Source organism: Euwallacea similis, chromosome 2, assembly GCF_039881205.1.
Source record: "Euwallacea similis isolate ESF13 chromosome 2, ESF131.1, whole genome shotgun sequence".
Taxonomy (NCBI): domain Eukaryota; kingdom Metazoa; phylum Arthropoda; class Insecta; order Coleoptera; family Curculionidae; genus Euwallacea; species Euwallacea similis.
In genome coordinates, this window is record NC_089610.1 from 2,813,904 (window position 1) to 2,832,561 (window position 18,658).

The 18,658-nt window shown below is 34.4% G+C and overlaps 1 protein-coding gene across 2 annotated transcripts in view; it reads right to left on the bottom strand.

Annotated features, from left to right (window-relative positions):
* Positions 1-18,658, bottom strand: part of LOC136417308 (adenylate cyclase type 6) — a 168,877-nt gene that overhangs the window by 59,090 nt on the left and 91,129 nt on the right. For both annotated transcript variants that reach the window (XM_066402964.1, XM_066402955.1), the window contains 2 exons: positions 14,282-14,372; positions 13,603-13,784 (listed from right to left, as the gene is read on the bottom strand). In XM_066402964.1, coding sequence (XP_066259061.1) covers positions 13,603-13,784; positions 14,282-14,372 — 273 coding nt within the window. The remainder of the gene's footprint in view (positions 1-13,602; positions 13,785-14,281; positions 14,373-18,658) is intronic.

Here is an 18,658-nt window from a genome sequence, read left to right on the forward strand (position 1 = left end):
TGGATTCACACAAATGAAGTAATATTAAATTAATAGCGTTGTTTTTAATACTTTATTTCTCTGCATAGCGAGTGACATTAGGATAGGCAGAGAAACATATCGGAGAAACCGATATTTCTTTCAACATCTTGGCAATTCATTGATTTGGAAAACTCGCAGAGAATCAATCAATTATTTGCCGCAAGGTAAAATATTTGCATGACGGTAAAAAGAGGTTTACAATGCAGTTATGTTTCTGGAAAATTTAACAACCTGCTGATAACAGGATAAACGCATTGTAAAGCAACGCACCTCCCCGCGCCTCTCGACGTTCACCTCGCCAGGAATTGAACATTGTCGTTGATTAACATGGTGAAGAAGTTCGCATCGTCGTTTAACATAGTTCCATTGTCTAGCTTCTTACGAACAGAAAGGTAGTAAAAATGTTGTTTGATTTGGATAGTGATAGTGACTCGCCAAATAGCTTGATATGGTGGTTATGGGCGACAAAGTGAAGTCAAAGGTGGAATGTGCATTCAGTAAATCAACAGTGTACTAAACTTAGCGAATTCTTTCATTTATATCAGCAACTTAAAAGATATCCTAATTGATATTATAAGTAGTTAAGAATTACACAGTTTATGTTGAATTACATCTTGCAGCTTACTGAACCAAGATTCGAAGGACGACAATATGCCAACTTATATGTACAAGCAGCCTATTAGCACGGAAGAAAAATTAGTAGTAACATTCAGGTAGCAAGAAAAAATCTCTAATTAAAAAGAATACCTCTACGAAACTTTAAGAATACCTTTAAAAAACTTATTGTGAGATTTCAAGGAATAATGATTTTTTCCTATATAGGTATATTTGTGTCACAATAATAACATTAATAAACTAGATTGTAAAACTAAAATAGATACAAAATAAAACTTCTACGGTGCTAAATATTTATTAGTCAAAGTTTAGTTTTCTTTTAAGTGAGAATATCATAATTGAAGATTTTGCTCCAGCAAGGGGGTATCTAATTCTATAAAAAAAGATCACAATTTTTTTTGTCAATTTTAACAAATATGATTTTTTTAAATCCAGATACCTCTTTTTTGTCATCAACAGGGAAAAAACACTCGGTATGCTTGTTTAAAATTTATTGTTTTTCATAACCAAAGTATATTTTCGAAATGTATTTAATGTAAATTGGAAAAAGCACAAAAAACATCGAAAACGGATTAAAAAAGAATATCATTCGGAATTATCTGTAACATTGTTTCTTTCTCTGTTCATTTTATCTGGCACTAGAAATGTGTAGTGGGCAATATCTGCCTTGGGAATATATTTCTTAGCTAATTATATTACATTTGCATAATTTGCCTTTTTGAGTGAAAGAGGACCAGGATACAAAATATTTTTTTGGAATACTGAACATTTTGTAAGTTTTTGTTATACATCAAAATCGTTGAAAACAATGAAATTGCATGATGAACTACACCTTATGATTGTTTTGTGGTGAGAATATTCAAAAATTTTGTACTGGGAAATTTTAATTTTTTCTTTTTCTTTAGAGAAAACATTTTTCTTGAAAAATGGATTTAATGCTTTAACAAAATTAAATATCACATCACGGGTAACATGGATCACAAAGAAGTTTTTTCTACTACTATTTTCGTAATGCTTAATATATTCGGATGGTGAAAAAATCTTTCTATTTTCCGCCTATTTTTCTGGACAACTCCAAAACACCTACCGCACGATAGAAAACTGTGATTGGGTTCTGGGAACCTATGCACAATTTTCTCAAACTGCCAACTTCTGACCAATGTATACAAATATTGGATTACAGAATCATTTTTATTTTGATCGCCGCAATTATCTGAAAACAGGTACAACATTTTAGTATTTCTAGATAAGATATTATTGAAATAATGATATAAGAAACTCACTCACACATTCTCATCTGGAGTTTTTTTACCAGTTACTTCATCATACATATAAAAATGTGCTCTATTGTGCTTTGATGAATGACTACAAAAATTCTACGTTTATGCTTGGCGGAAGTAAAACCTGTCGCCTACATGGACTTTTGGTAAGGAGACATTTTGTAGACGATCAAAGCATAACGTCTCAATCATAGTATCAATTTTAGCTAATTCTGTTTTTTCTGCAAGATCTTTAAAAAAATGTGTCAACTTTTCTTTTATGAAGTGTTTATTCCCCTGTGTGTCGTCGAATTTCATCTTCCAAAAGATTATTTCCCTCTTTTAATTGGGTATTTATTCGATCACATATTTGATAAGAATTCAAACGAAGTAAAAAAATATTGTCGCGTAGGGCGCCACAGATGTATTTGTTGTAAATATATTTCTGCTGCACCAAATAGAAACTAGGCATATGTGTTTAAGCGTCGCACTGACGTCAACTGTGTTGAGGTAGGCATCTCTTTGTTACATAAACGATACAAAACAGTTGTTTAGTCAATATGCCACACCTATCACATTTAGTCCTAAAATATCAACAAATATCAGAGAATAATGCAGATATCTCTTTGTTGCAGCAAGGAGTTCTATTACTTGAGGAATATGGGCTGTTGATTGAACGCAATGTGCACTGTACTCTTGCCATATGGAGAGGGGGAGGGGGGGAGGGGGGAGGGGGAGGGGGAGGGGGAGGGGGGGATTGAGAGAACCAATTACGGAGCAAGGCTCAAGCATCTAGCCAAAGGAAAACAAAATATTTTATTCCTCAAATTATGAAAATGTGAGGGCGAGGTGCGATGCTTTACGATATTTTTATCTTAATGGTGCGCAGTGACCGGTGAGGTGCTTGAAACTTATTCCGTGATTGATTTTCGCAACCCCCCGCTTCCTTGATACAGCAATAGTGAAGATTGCGTTTAATTAGCGGTACCTTATATTCCGCAAGTAATTATTATATTTTCATTTCAAAGAAAACTAAATTTGATTAATAAATATTTAGCACCGTAGAAGTTTTATTTTATACCTATTTTAATTCTAGTATCTTCTAGTTTAATAATATTATTATTGTGACACTACTGTACCTATGTATAAGCAATGCATTTTGCATTGAAATGTTGCAATGAGTTTTTTTTAAAGTGAGGGGATTTTTTTAAACTAGAGTATATTTCTTGTTATCTGAGTATTACTACTAATTTTTTTCTGCGTTAATGGCTTGCTTATATAATATTGTCATCTTTTGAATCTTGGTTCAATAAGCTGCACAGTGTGATTAAACATAGACTGGGTAATTCTTAAGTATTTATAATATCAATCAATATATCCTTTAAGTTGTTGATATAAATGAAAGAATTCATCAAGTCTAGTACGCTGTTGATTTAGTGGACATGCATTCTCCCTTCGATCTCCTATTGCGGTCAGGCGCCACTATATCAAGCTATTTGGCAAGTCACTATCACAATTTGAATCAAATAACATTTTTACTATCTCTTTGTTTGTAAAAAGTTACGCCAATGAACTATGATAATCAGCGATGCGAACTTCTTCACTGTTAATCAGCGGCAATGTTCAATTCCTGGCGAGGTGGATGTCGAGATGCGCGGGAAGGTGCGATGCTTCACAATGTGTTTACCCTAAAGCCGCCTTGACACGGGTAGTGAACTACGATCGTGAACTATGCTTTCGTGGGGTACGTCTAGTGTGAATAGTACATTCGTGAAAAAAGAATCAGAACGAATTGATACGAAAGATGCCATGATCGTGAATTCGAGTATCAAATGTGTTAAATATGTTTTGCCTGACTCAGTCATGGAGCAATAATCAACCTGAGTGGGTCACGAATGAGTAATTCCGAAACTTTAAAATTTTCGGAGTATTATAGAAATGAACCTTCGTTGTGAGACCCCTACAAATCAAGGACATAAAAAAGGGAAGCTCATATTGCAGCAGTCAATGGAATCGCAAAAGTATTAAATTTGCCAAATTTCACATCTGTTCATGCAAATATAAATTTAATAATTTACGGAGCTCGTACGCCCAACAGCTAAAAGAAATATATAAATATATAAGTGGAAGCGCAAAAAGTGGTGTTTCTACTGAAGATATATATGTGCCTGTATAATATATATAATGAGACAAAAAACGAGATGAAAACTAGATGACCATAAGGTAACACAGATGCTCCCAAGATGAAATACATGGTCACATATGTAACTTATGTTCATGACTGGCTAAATTCATGACCCGTATAAACGGTTTACAATTTGTTGATTATTTTCTTATTTCACGAATGGTAATTTGATACTTTCGTGCCCCACGAAAGTGTGGTTCTCGATCGCGGTTTTCTACCCGTGTAAACGCGACTGTAGACATAAATTGTTCAAATCCTCAAGTAGCTCAAGTAAAATACAAGAATACAACATAACTGGAAGAAACTCAAGTAATTGGAATGTGATGAAGTCGATATAGGAATGGTATAAATTAATCATGGTTAAATATCTTAGAGTCGACTTTTCCAACAAATGGCGTTACAAGAAACATCTGACCGAGTTTAAGCAACATACATTCTCTGAGGAACGCCCGGGTTTAATAATTCAATGCATATACGCAAAGTTTTTGAACTGGGGTAAAAGTGTGCTTTGATTCCGGGAGAACTCAATTAAAGAAAGAAGTTGGAGCGGTGGCTGAAACAAAGAATTGAGAAATAATGCTTTGAAATGTGATAAAGTCGGCGAAAGTTGATTTTAAAAGCAACTAACTACTGGTAGTGAGAGCGTTCAGAAATAACAAGCCTGGAGATTGATTCCAACTTGACTGTTCAACTGTTCAAATGGAAAAGTTTTCTACAGCGTGCTTCAGGAAGAAAGAGCTATAAGTTGAGGGTGGTTAGACCATCTAAAATATAGTTAAATGCAGCCAGAATGAGGGTTCTGGCCTGACTCTTCTTCGAGATATAGAGACACCATCTAATTGTATATTAAATAGGGCAACTTTGATGAAATCCTCAAAAAGGTAGCTGGAAAATTCATTACGTGAGCTACCATTGAGTAATACCAAGAAATATGGAGTTTCAGATTTTCCTATTCTTTAGGCGGCTACGTTCGGTTCGAATTAGCACATTTACCAACAGGAACTATGCTATCTTATAGGAAATTTAATGCGGATTTTAAAAATGTAGTTATATTTGTGTTTTGAATAGTACGAAGTGGAGAAATAGCGGTTTTAAATAAGAACGTCGATTTTTCAACGAAATTTACTAAAATGTTTAGATCTCGAAGAGAGGCTAAAGTCCTTATTCTGACTACATTTAACTACATTTTAGATGGTCTATCCATGCTTAACCTATGGCCCTTTCTTCCTGAAACATCCTGTGTATACCTCGAGGAGAGTATTCTAGGTTTTAAACAGCAAACTTTAAGCTAAAGGATGACCGGAACCATAACGGTGCTGATTTAGAGTCAAGATTCAATTAGAACCTAACCGTCGTGTATACGAATACACATAAGAAATTTATTAAGGTCACATTGCTGTTATGGAGACAACAATTCAGTTCTTCACGCTGTAAAAATTTACGACGGTTTTACGAGGGTTGGTGAGCCAAGCTTGAGCCATAATTCAACAATTTGGCCTTAGCCAAAACTGCATAGAGCGATTAAAGAGATTTAAAACGATTTTTATAATTACACTTTTAATGGCCTAGATAGCGGGCTTTTGAAACATTTTAATCGACCTGAAATACTTTAATATCCTACAATTTTGTATAGAATGTTTTGGCATCCAAAACCTATAACATTCCTTGGATTTATGGATTATCTTGAAACATTAGTATTTCGATATACGATAATCTATGTATTAGGTCGTGTAGTATGAAATGAGTAGAATTGAATTGAAACTTTGGTCATTTTTTTTTTCATATGAAATGTTTTTATTGTCAATCGAAATATGCACCACCATTATCAATACACTTCTGCCATTTAACGGGAAGTTCATTGATTCCCCTGCTGTAAAAGCCTGCAGGCCGGGAGTCGATAAACTCTTGGAAGGCAGCTTTGACAGCCTCGTCGGAGTTGAATGTTTTCCCTACCAAGAAGTTATCCAAATTTTGAAAGAAGTGGTAATCAGTGGGTGCTAAGTCGGGTGAATACGGTGGATGACGAAGAGTTTCCAATTCCAACTCCTGTAGCTTGGCCAAGGTGACTTGTGCGGTGTGTGGCCGAGCGTTGTCGTGCAACAATAGCGGTGCGTTTCGATTGACTAATCTTGGCTGCTTAACCGTCAGTTGCCTCATCATTTCGGTCAGTTGTTGGCAGTAGACATCAGCCGTAATCGATTCACCAGGTTTCATGAAGCTGTGATGGATGACACCTGCGTTGGATCACCAAACGGACACCATAAGCTTCTTTTGATGAAGATTTTTTTTCGCACAATGTTTTGGTGGTTCATCTTGATCCAACCACTGCGATGAACGTCTGGTATTGTCATATAGGATCCATTTCTCATCACAAGTAACAATCCGATTCAAAAATGGATCGTTATTATACCGGCACAACAAAGAACAACAAAGAACAAGCTTCGAGACGTCGTTCTTTCTGTATGTCGCTCAACTCATGCGGTACCCACTTGTCCAGCTTTTTCACCTTACCAATTTCAGCCAAATGAGTCAATATTGGTTTTTTGGTTACACTGAATATTAACGATAATTCGCTTGCACTTTGACGTGGATTCGCTTCCACCACGGCTTTCAGATAATCGTTATCCACTTGAGTTTCAGGTCGTCCACGTGGTTCATTTGTTAGGTCAAAATTGCCAGAACGAAATTTCATGAACCAACGAGATACTGTTTGCTGTGAAGTGACTTCAGTACCAAACACATCATTAATATTGCGAGCCGTCTGAGCTGTTGTGGTTCCACGGTGGAACTCATATTTCATTAACACACGAATTTCACTATTTTGCATGGCTGCACAAAAATGTTTATAAAAATAAAAGTTTTCAATAATTCTTAACACTTTAAACTCTGATCGAAAGAGGAAGAATGTGCCTTTTCCGCATAAAAAAGTCAAGTTCAAATATAGATTTAGAGTGAAGTTATTCGCAGTTGAATGTGGCATTTCGAGAATCTAGTCATTTCATACTACACGACCTAATACCATGTATCAGCAGTAATTCACATTTCGGAAAGCAAATTTAATTGCTATAATTTGGAATTGTGCCTTGGAGGCGTCCCGAGGAGCAAATATTCAAGCTATATTACTCAACATAATCAGAAGACGTTGAAAATCATTTTTTAAATATATTTTTGGAATAATTTTCAACGGGGAAAGATCATTAAAAGAGATGTGTCAATAACATAGTTAGTCTAACTGGATATGAACCAAGGGGCAAAGAGTTAGTTCAAGATAGAAACAAAGAGATATTTTTTTTTTTACCTTAAAAGAGTTGCATTTTTAATTTCCTGTTATCCACAGAGTTAGGACGAATATCATCTGTGAGTATCTATGTGGGCAATACATTGAAGCACAATCAGGGAAGGGTCAAAATTAGATATCTGAGAGTTTCCAGATGGCTTGAAAATTGAATCGATGGAGCTGCGAGCTCAGTATGAACAGGCACAAAGATTTGGCACTTTCTCAACAAAGAAAACAGCTTAAACGTATTTGAACTATCCCCTTCGTACATTCAAAAGAACTAATTTTGTAGTTCTTTTAATTGAAAGTCTCATAAATTTCACGGAGTTTTATACTTGCAGACATTAATTAATGGAAATAATTATCACAATGAAAGGTTCCAATAATTAATAACCGTTCCTTTTTACCTTTAACGACGATAAATGTGCGTTCTTTAAAATTGAAGTTATTAGCGACTATGCAGACAAAAAGCTGGTTTTCAGTCCCAGTAAAATTAATAGTGAAGTCAGTCCAAACTCGACCGAAAGTTACTCGTTCTGAATTGAATTAACGGGATCTACCGATGCATTTTTGAGTTTCGTGAGTTACCCACATTACATGAACAAGCCTTAAAGCCCATGAATAAATTGTGAAATTTCGAAGTAATTAGGAGTAGCTCCCTAATTTAAAGTTAAGCTATGATTTATTTATGCGTGCGAGTAACTTGAATGAAAAATTTCAGATATCTGGGAGATCCTTAGAGGATTTTTAAGTTTTTAAGATTGACGAAACGTCCCGTTTAATATTGGATTATTCGGAAAGTCACCGCCGATTTTTAGCGAATTTTGAAAATTAAAAGTGGTATAATAATAATCTGGTTTACTTGGTAATATATGAATAATTATGTTGAATAACAGTCTGTCATTTTTGGGTAGTTTCATTATTCTATTTTCATAGAAGGCCCCTGTCTTACCATTAAAAAACTATTCCAGGTGCTGTTTGCAGTCTTCAAAAGAATTGAATGTTTTTTCATTCGACGAATTTTGTAAAGAGTGGAATAGATGGTAGTTAGAAGGTGCCAAATCAGGACTGTATGGTGGGTTCAATAACACATTCCAACCAAACTCCAATAACTTTTGACGGGTTACTAAAAGCACATGTGGTTTAGCTTTATCCTGGCGAAAAACCACTCCTTTAAGATTAACGGGAGCGTAGCTGTTCAATGGCATGCTTTAAGTTGTCCAGCTGAGTACAATATCTGTCAGAATGATTGTTTGATTATTCGGCAACAGTGCATAATAAATTATCTTTCCATTTCCACTAGCAACAAAGCATAACTTTCTTCCAATGAATTTGAGAATTTGTGAATTGGTCTTTGGGGTGGTTGAGGACGGTGCAGAGGAATGACCCCACTAGCATTTTCGCTTTACATTATTATACATAATCCATTTTTCATCCTCCGTTATGATACTTTTTAAAAAGGGGTCGTTTTCATTGCATTTCAGCAACAAATCGCACATCGAAGACGGTCTATCAAATTGCGTTCGCTTGATTCGTGAGGTACCTAAACATCTAGGCGACTAACGAAATTAAACTGCATCAAATCATCGTGAACAGTGGAAATTCGATATTTTGAGTCTCTGTGCTATGTCACGAGTGGTACCACACGGGTCCTCTGTGATTAGTATTTTGATTTGGTCGTCGTCAACCGAGGATGATCCATCGGAGCGCTGTCGGTCTTCAAAGTTAAGTTTACCCCTCTAAATTTCACAAATCATTCACGAACCGTTCGTTCACTTACACCATTGTGGCAATAAACTGCATATAACTGTGTGGCTTGAACAGCATTCTTGCTTTTGAGGTAATAGTAAAGTATTAAATGTCGAAAATGTACTTTTTGGTTCTCCATTTTCTCACCAATCTCCATTAAATGCAAATAAACTAAAGTTTATGCAAAATATACTTATACTTAGCGAATAAAGTCTACTTTCAAAAAATATACAGGGTGTTTCTTAATAGATAATAAAACATGAAATGGGTGAATGATGAGTTTATTTTAAAATAAAAGCTTTGTATAAAGACATGTCGTAAATTGCTTCTATTTTGGTTTACAACGGGTTGAAGTTTCACTTTTTTAAAAATTTTCATTAATTTTTCTGTTATTTGTAAAGATAATAATTTTAGCATTACGAACAAAGTGAAATAGCAATTATTTAAAATACTCTATAGAGCATTACTTTTTTCGTGGTCGCTCTCAATATTTTACATCAGAACTTTTTTATGACGTTTTTAGATTTTATTCATTAATTTTTAATCCTTTGTGTCTTTTATTAACTTTTTTGTCTCTTCATTTTTTTTTACTAGGGACAACAATTTAAGACATATTTGCAAAGATATCTAACCATGTTCGCCCTGATTGACCTAAGGACATGATGAAATGGCAAGGTAGTGAATGCAGCAAAGCTGTGGAATTTGCACTTGTTTTATTGTACAAAAAATGTTTTATTGTTTTTTTTCAGTTTGTTCGTAATGCTAAAATTATTGTTACTGCCAAATTTATGGCAATTACCTTTACAAATAAGAGAAAAATAAATGAAAATCGACAAAAAAAGAAACTTCAACACCTTGTAAATCAAAATTAAAGCAATTTAGGACATGCTTTTATATGAAGTTTTCATCTTAAAATAAAGTCATGACTCACCCATTTCATTTTTTACCATCTGTTTAAAAACACCCTGTGTAATTTCAAATAATGATAATTATGAATTATTAGGTTAATTAGCTCAAAGTGCTAATCATTGACATGTCTCGGAAATCGGCGGCTACTTTCCGAATAACCCATTACATAAATCACACTGCATGACATCGATAACAGATAATATGTGCGATATAAACGCATTCGTTGTGTTCAAAGTATCAATTAGATTTTATTACAGTTTTCCTAATTAAACTACCTGTGTCCACTGATGTTAATTAAGCTCGTCACCTTTGACTTTGAATTATCAACGGTTAATTTTAGAACTTTGAATAACTGACGGAATATCAAAAGCGAAATAGTTTTTTCACCGGCTAAAAAACTTCCTGACCGAATCTAATAATCGGGCTTATTGTTTAAAAGCGGCGGAAAGCGAAACCCTGATAAATTGTACATTCCGCCTCGTGGTTTCCATTTGCCATTACTGAGTATTACGACTTTTGGGGCATGAAACAAACATCATCATGACAAAAACAAAAAGAGCAAGACGAACTTTTTTCCATGCTATGGCACCAATATGGTAATATTGTTCTGCATATTGTGTTCCACGAAATAAGTTTTGTTCTAGAGTCGTTCGAACCAAAATGCGGAATTTCAGATGGAATTTTATTATGAAGAATACACCAGTGGGAAAGGAATGCTTTGAGATATCTAATCAACGTTAAATTGAGGAATAAAAAGCCGAAAATAAACGTAAAAGATGCATTCAAACTGCAATGGGAGATTGGCAACATTTTGGCAAAGGCATTAGAATTCAAGATTTTTAGATGGCAAACTTAAACAATTCTTGATAAATCAAATTACTAAGGTACTAAAAAGTAAAGACTAATTTATTTCACTCCCCATTTACACAGGCAATTCGTGCAAGCACGCAATATTACCATAAAAAATCTTCTTCGGCGTCGCCTAACAAATCAACACTTGTGAAAATAAAGAAGTAATAATTCAACCTGATTTAGTACCCTTCTGCCAAGATGCAGATAATAAGACATTAATGAAGCATAATGATCCCTTCATTGAGATCATACAAGTTATGGTTAAAAGTTCGAGGATTCTTCAATCAGAAAATTAACTCATTATAAGCTAAAATTATATAAGCGGAATCATGGTTTAGTATAAAAAATTAGATGTTTAGTGATGGTCCAGTTACTGAATTTTTCGTTCTTGGTTTTCCCAAGTAGAGTTTCTGGGCAATTCCGGATCCATCTACGCCAATCAAGTTCATGTTACGAATGGAGTATCTATAGGAGTATTTGTTAAAAAATATTTGGTTGATTACTGATGCTTCGGGGACGGTTTTTAATCTTTGGCTAACAGATTTCATCTTTGACTAAACAGATTTACTTGAACAGTATACAGGGACGCCCCTGAAATGGCTGTACAACACTTGACCCAAAATTTCTTAACCAAAAATAAGGCGTTGTAGAAATACTTATGTACCTGTACTCAATATTGCTTCGTTTTACTGTTACCCGCCCCCAAAGTTGCCAAATGAATATCGTTTTTTCTAAATAGTTGCTAAAGGCTTTTTTCGATTTTCACTAATTTTCGATCTAAGAGTTACTAAGCGGGATTATCTAAATACGTGGAAATATTAAGAATTACTTATGGTTCATAAATAAAAGTTTATATTTTCGTTACCCTCTACTATAAGAATTACTTTAATTTTTTCTCTTCCACCAGCTGACTTTATTTTTGAAACTTTTTTGTCTTTTGTAAAATTTTCATTAGGCAAATAGATTTTCTACAAAAAAATTATTTACAATACCTTGCAATTCATCATTGTTGTGAAAACAACGTCAAAAAAAGCCCGACGCGATGCCCAAAGTACAGATTAATTTTTGAAACGAATTTATTTATGTATTCAGGAAAACGGTCAACATTTGAAGTTATTTCGTGTTTTCGTTCCGACTAAACAACAGTGATGAATTGAAAGGTATCGAAAATAATTTGTTTTCTAGAGAAACTGCATGTCTGGAGAAAATTTTACAAGAGGTAAAAAAGTTTCAAAATAAAGTTAATTAATGGAAGAGAAAAAGTTAAAATCATTCGTACGGGAGTAACAAAAGTACAAAAAAATTTATGAATCACGCGTTATTCTTCTTTATATTTCCACGCATTAAAAGAAGATTCCGCTTACGTTAAATCACGCCAAAGTGCAAATTAGTTACAAAATTCGTGAAAGCCGATAATAACGTTTAGTAGTTATTAAAAAAAAAGATATTAAATTGAGAACTTTGGCGTCCAGTACCAGCAAAATCTAGCAACATTGAATATTGGAAGTTTGCCTAGAACGTCTTAATTTTTATTAAGGCATTTTGAGTCAAGCGTTGTACAGTCATTTTAGGGACACCCTGTATAAGTGAAGGAAAATAATACCTATGCAGCAACCAATTGAATATTTTTCCAAAAAAAAATTTGTTTGGAAAAATATTTAGTTAGTGATTGTTCTAGTGAAGATATCAAATTTATTATTTTTTGTCGTCCTAAGCAAAGCTCTGTAGCAATGGTGGATATTTAAGTTTACCAAGTTGTTATTATACGAAAATTACAATGATGGGGCAACGATGTTTACACCACAAATAGACGATCTAGAGGACAAATTGTGGGAAAATATTCAACTGTGTAGTGATGTTCTAGTGGTTGCGTCATTTCATCAATTTCTATTCGAGTTCCAATCCCACTAGCAGTATTCATTTGCAAAAAATTATGGATATGTAACAAATCTCAATTTTTTTTTTTCAAATTACCACCTATCAGTTGCGTTAAATATTCCAGCAATTTATTTCAACAGTTTTATCAAAGTATATCCTCGATTTAAGTATTTAAGGAACAGTCCGAGACACGCGATTTTCGCATAAAATTATCCGATCAACAACCCGGAAGGGGCTGTAAAAGATGGAGTTGTCCTACTTGGAATGCAGGTTTCGTCCGAATCGTTCCAGATTTTATGAAATTGAATTCCCCTCAAATTGCCGATTTTATTTTCAGATAATTTGGAGGAAATGTGCCGAAAACCCAGAAAAATGATCTTTTTCTCCTTGCAGAAATCTTAAGGCGTACATACAGATGAGGAAGAGTATACGTCAAGGAAGAATCCCTAAATCCTCAAACATAAAAAATATTGTAATTCAAAGCTTTTTCTAAAACAGAAACTAGCTGAAACCCATATTGTAAAGTGAAACTTGAACTTTAAGGGGAAATATCGGGTAGAGTATTGACGAGCCCCTTTAGAAGTTTGGTAAACAAAAAAATAATTAACTTTCTGGAATATTGCGTGATCATTTCGGACTGGGCTTATATCTCAAAAGTAATTACATTGTTTCAAGTTGGGCTTTGTCTTATTTCCCTGGAGGAACTTTTTCATTACCGTTTGACAGTGGATTTACTCCTACAGCAAACATTTCTGGATTATATAGAAAGTTGTTTCTGTCATGTTTAATGCCCTGGATAAAGACGGATTATTCACCGAGGAATACAAACATGTTTATGTGATTTTGCTTATACTCACAGCTATAAGACTGGACGATAAGCTGCCTTTATCTTTGGAACCAAAGTGCTCGATAACCTGCCAGTTGCTTTTCCTAATACCCTCCCCACCAACACCTCCAGTTCCACCACCTCCTCCTCCACCTCCGGAAAAAGGACTGGTTGTAGCCGTGGAAGTGGGCGTTGAAATTGTTGTGTCTGTACCTGGAAAAAATGAAGTGAAAATGTTCACTTCACAGTTTCCCGTAGGGAATAATTGGTAAACCGAGTAATTGCCGCAAGCTGCATGCCTTCATGCTATATTAAATTCCCTTATATGGGAAGCTTAACCTCAACAGTACACTTTGTGGCTAAACTTGCAAACAGGATTAGGTTTGTTCTAGTTCCGGAAGTCGGGTTTGCATGCTTTAGTTCTGCAACTAATCAGACAAGTGTTAAGATGGATAATTGTTACATAAGTGTTAAAAATGCATGGATTCGTTTTCATTTCTGAAAATTATTGAAAGAAAGAACAAAATACAGATATGATAGATATAGCCAATAATATATCGACAGTATTCCGGTATATAGAACGTAAATCAGGATTAATTTTTTCGCTTTTTGGTCTTTTTTTAGAGCCACTGTTAAATGTCTGTTCCGGTTAAAACTTAATCTTCATTAGTTCTCTTTATAGGAGTCATCGATATTGCTTTTTTACTTACAGCTTTCGTTTGAAGATCCTTTAAACAATTTCGGAGGCTGCCTTAAACTTGTCCATCGCCTTCCAGTGCCTCTCTTTACTGTGGACGTGTCCTGAAAAAAAAAACGACTTAAATTTATAGAGGGTGATTCGTTAACAATGGAACAACCGAAAGTTGGAGATACTATAGGTGAAATGGTGACGATTAGAAAAAATGTGTTTTACCCGAAAGTTGATAATTTCGAATAAATACAGTGTTGAAAATTTTAATTTTCATTTATTTTTTTGCCAAATTTAGAAAATATTTAGGTTAGAGACCTGAAAATTTGTAAAGTTGTTTCGCTTAAATCGCTTAAACTTGAAAAAAAACGTGGTTGCACGGAGAATAGAAGTAATTTGAAAATAATGTGCCACTCAGCTCTGGTTACTTAAAGTTTTTGAAGATGTGGCTCTAGGTGCTAGAGGGATGCAGAAATTACTTTGAAACCAAGATGATATTTGGTAACCCCTCAAGTTAAAATTGAGATATGAGTATTTTAGCGTTTTTCCTACAATTGGACGAAATCGAAGATTTCATCGGATGTAAATTATAGTTGGGACACCCTGTATGTACATAACAGCTAGACAGAAATACTGAATATCTATACAAATATATCAAAAAGACCCGTATAAGTTATAAGAAGAGAAAAGGAGAGAACTTAACTTTCTTGGCGTATCATCACTATCTAAACGAATCTCACGTCTTCGACGATAATTTTTTTGACTATGTCGCATATTGAGGATTATGAAATCAACAGAGAGATTCGATGCGAAATGTAGCTAGTCTTCACACAGTTAAAGTAATAGCTGTAATATTAGCCTAACCTAAAATGACCTAAAGGTACTTGAATAACTTCTGTGAATGCCCCAAGTAAAGCAGTCTGAAAGGCTATTCTTGGAGTATCCAAGCAATTCCTAAAGGGAAATGGTCTTAATTGAAATTGAGAGGTTCCCAAAGTAGCTCTGTTTATTTACAAACAGAACCTAACTCTCAAAACAGTATTTCCGCTTACTATTAACTATTATTACTATGTATTATGCGGACAAATTGGCTAATTTCCCGAACCTCCAACTCTGAATACGTATGTGCCAAAAGTAAACTTAAATTGCAGATGGCCATATCGAAGTTGCGAAACTAATTCGAAACTGGATTGAATATTCAGCGGTGGTAGAATAGGCGAATATAGGGAAAATGTATGATTAATTAACTTAACTTGTTCAGTCGAAAAGGCAAATCGTTGGTAATTATTTACCAGCAATCAGCTTGTAGCTGCTGTAGCAGCTGAGCGGACTTTTCATCAATCATTGGGACGATTTATTAATTTATTGTATTCAATTCGCACTTCAAATCACTGAAAAGGTCATAAAAGCTACATGCACATAACGAAAAAATCTAACAAAAGCTTTTTCCTGCCGGGGATATTTTCAATTTTTCCTTTCCATGTTAATTGATTATACGGCTCTAAATTGTACGGTTAAAAAAAATAAAAAAGAACAAATACATAAATAACAATAACCAAAGACTGTTTGTGAGCACAAAATCGAAAACAAACCAATTTCCTATCAATAAAAGAGTGTATTCATTGTTTACGTACTATTTAACTGAGTTTGTGTTGCATTTTTTACCAAATTTATAGCTGCTTTTTCCAAAAACTAATCGATAAATTTTGATTCGCAATACATCATTGTATGTAGCTTCGAAAAACCTTTAATTTGAGGTGTCACTTGATTCATATTTCAATTTAAAAAAACAGCCATTTTGAACTACCGGCGACGTGAGCAATATTTAAAAAAATAAACAAATGTCAAAAGATAATATTTGTTGTCATATTAGGGGTACAGATAAGTTTTGAGGGATTTACGACAGATGGCATAACTAACACTAAATCACATCAAACCATCTTGTTTGTTTTTGTTGGCCATATTCTTGTTAAAGCGTCATCACTTCCCTGTAAAAATCAGTATGTGTCATTGAACTGAAGTGTAAACAATATACTTTCAAAGATACAAAGAAACTCTCGAAACTTATTTGTGCACCTAATATTTAATGCTGCTTTTGAATTAAAAAAAAAAAAAATTTGTTAAAAAGTAACACGGTGGAGAGGGGGACAATTTAGCGCCGCACGGTATATTGATATAATCGAGCATCAATTTTGTGACCTGAATCCTCCATAAGGACGTATGGTGTGAGAGATCAGTAACATTGTAAAAGAGAGTTAATTTCGTAACCGTACGTTAGATGGCTGTATGCGTCGAGTTACACGTATCAATTTTGACCATCTACCGCCTTCGGATGTCTCAGTCTAGTACGAACACTGAAAGGGGTAGTACACGTCTATCGGTGCGCCACAACATACGCGATATAGATTAGTTAATAATTATTATAAACTTTAATGATAATTTTTTTATGGATTTTAAAGAAATAAGTTACGAAAAAACTCAAGCACGTTTAGAAAGATTTGCAACAGAATTTCTGACAGATAATGAAGAAAATTAATTTTTTTACGACGATTATAGAGATGGAAATGAGGACTATGGTGAAACAAGAGGTAAAAATTAAGAAAGCGAACAAGAACCAGATAATTTAGATTTAGCGGCGGGAACATCGGCCGAGACTGAAACATAAAGCAAAATAACAAGCCTTTCAAGGATTGCAGTAAAAGTAATAAAAGCTTATTAATTCATACAAGGAAAGATCAATCAGCCTTGTGGAATAAACACTGTCCATAAGCTAATTTACGTTATTATACCGTACGTTAAAAAAAATTCCGCTCATGTTGGCTTTGAAACTATTTGACCCCGAGCCCGTATGTCTTTGATATGTTCTACGTAATTTCGGACATAGATAAATAAACCTAACCTAACTTTTAATTTTAATTTTTACTAGCGGTCAAGAAAAAATGAAACAAATAAATCTAATTAATATTTATTTACTTACTCCATTTAGAGTTTATTTTTAAGAATTAAGTGACAAGTGCTAGGCGATACACCCACTTGTTGAGAAAGTGTTCTTAAAGATTTGCTGGGATTGTCATCTACTACTCGCCTCACATTTTCAACAAGTTCCGGGCTTCGTTTAGTTGGTCTCGCACTTCCCGATTTCCTTTGAACACTGCCAGTTTCACGAAACAATTTTACAACATAATGCAAAGTGTGGCGAAATTGCGATTCCAGCACTGAAATGTGGGAAAATTTTTCACGGAACTCTTGAAGGCAGAGTTGAATTTCAAAGGCCCGTTCTCCGTTTATGAACTGTCCATTCCGAAAATAAGATTCAACCATAAAGGCTTTTTGTGTGAATGTAAACATTACTTTTAGCACTTAGAAAACTTTAACTAATCGAGACACAAGTCCATGGAGCCTTGAAAAAGACTAGTTTTAATAAAATCCAACAAATAATAAAGGTAAACGGAGTCACTTAAGTGAAATTAGGTTTATTTGTTTATGTTCAAATAAACCCTGGATATTTTTTTTATTTCGATTTTTTCCGGATATCTTCGGAAGTAGTCGAAATTTTTTGATTTTCAAAAAGCGTTTTATTGAGCTTTAAATTGCACAACTTTGCTCTAATTTAATCGACTTTGTATCTCTCAAATAATGGAGATGCCCATGCTGCGGCTCGAAAATCAGACACCCTGTATAAGACCAACTGATGTCTTAGAAATAGAAGTACATATAGGCTTATTATATAATATCTAGCTGGGGTTAAGAAAATGAATAGGCTTAATTGCCTTGAGATGTTTAGTACTGCTGGAGATTCCCCAAAACATTTTCGTTTGGCGATGTCTCAACAACGCTCTTTTTCACTTTGAGGCATCTGAGATTTGATAACAGTGAAACAGGGAATGCCAGAAGAACCACAAATTAATTAACACCAGTTCGTGACATCTTTAAAATAATTAATAAAGCCTGCAAAACAAATTTCAATCTATCTCAAACAACAACCATAGATGAAATGCTGGTGGCATTTCGAGGGAGATGTTTATTTAGGCAATATACACATATACCTTCAAAACCTGTTACGTATGGTACCAAAATCTATGCATTAGCAGATGCAAAAATGTTCCACACTGCTAATATAGAAGTTAACGTTGACAAACAACCAAAACATTCTCCTTTTGTCATCAGTAATTCTTCTAGTGGTGTAATAACCAGGCTGGTTCAACCAATTACTGAAAGTTGTAGGAACCTAATAACGGACAACTAGTTTACCAATATTGAACTTTGTTAGAAATTACTAAAAGAACACAAGTTAACGTGCTTGGGAACAATTCGCAAACATAAGAAGCAATTACCAATAAGGTTTTTAGAAGGCCGCGATATAAATATACCCTCAGGTATGTTTGCATTTAGAGAAAAT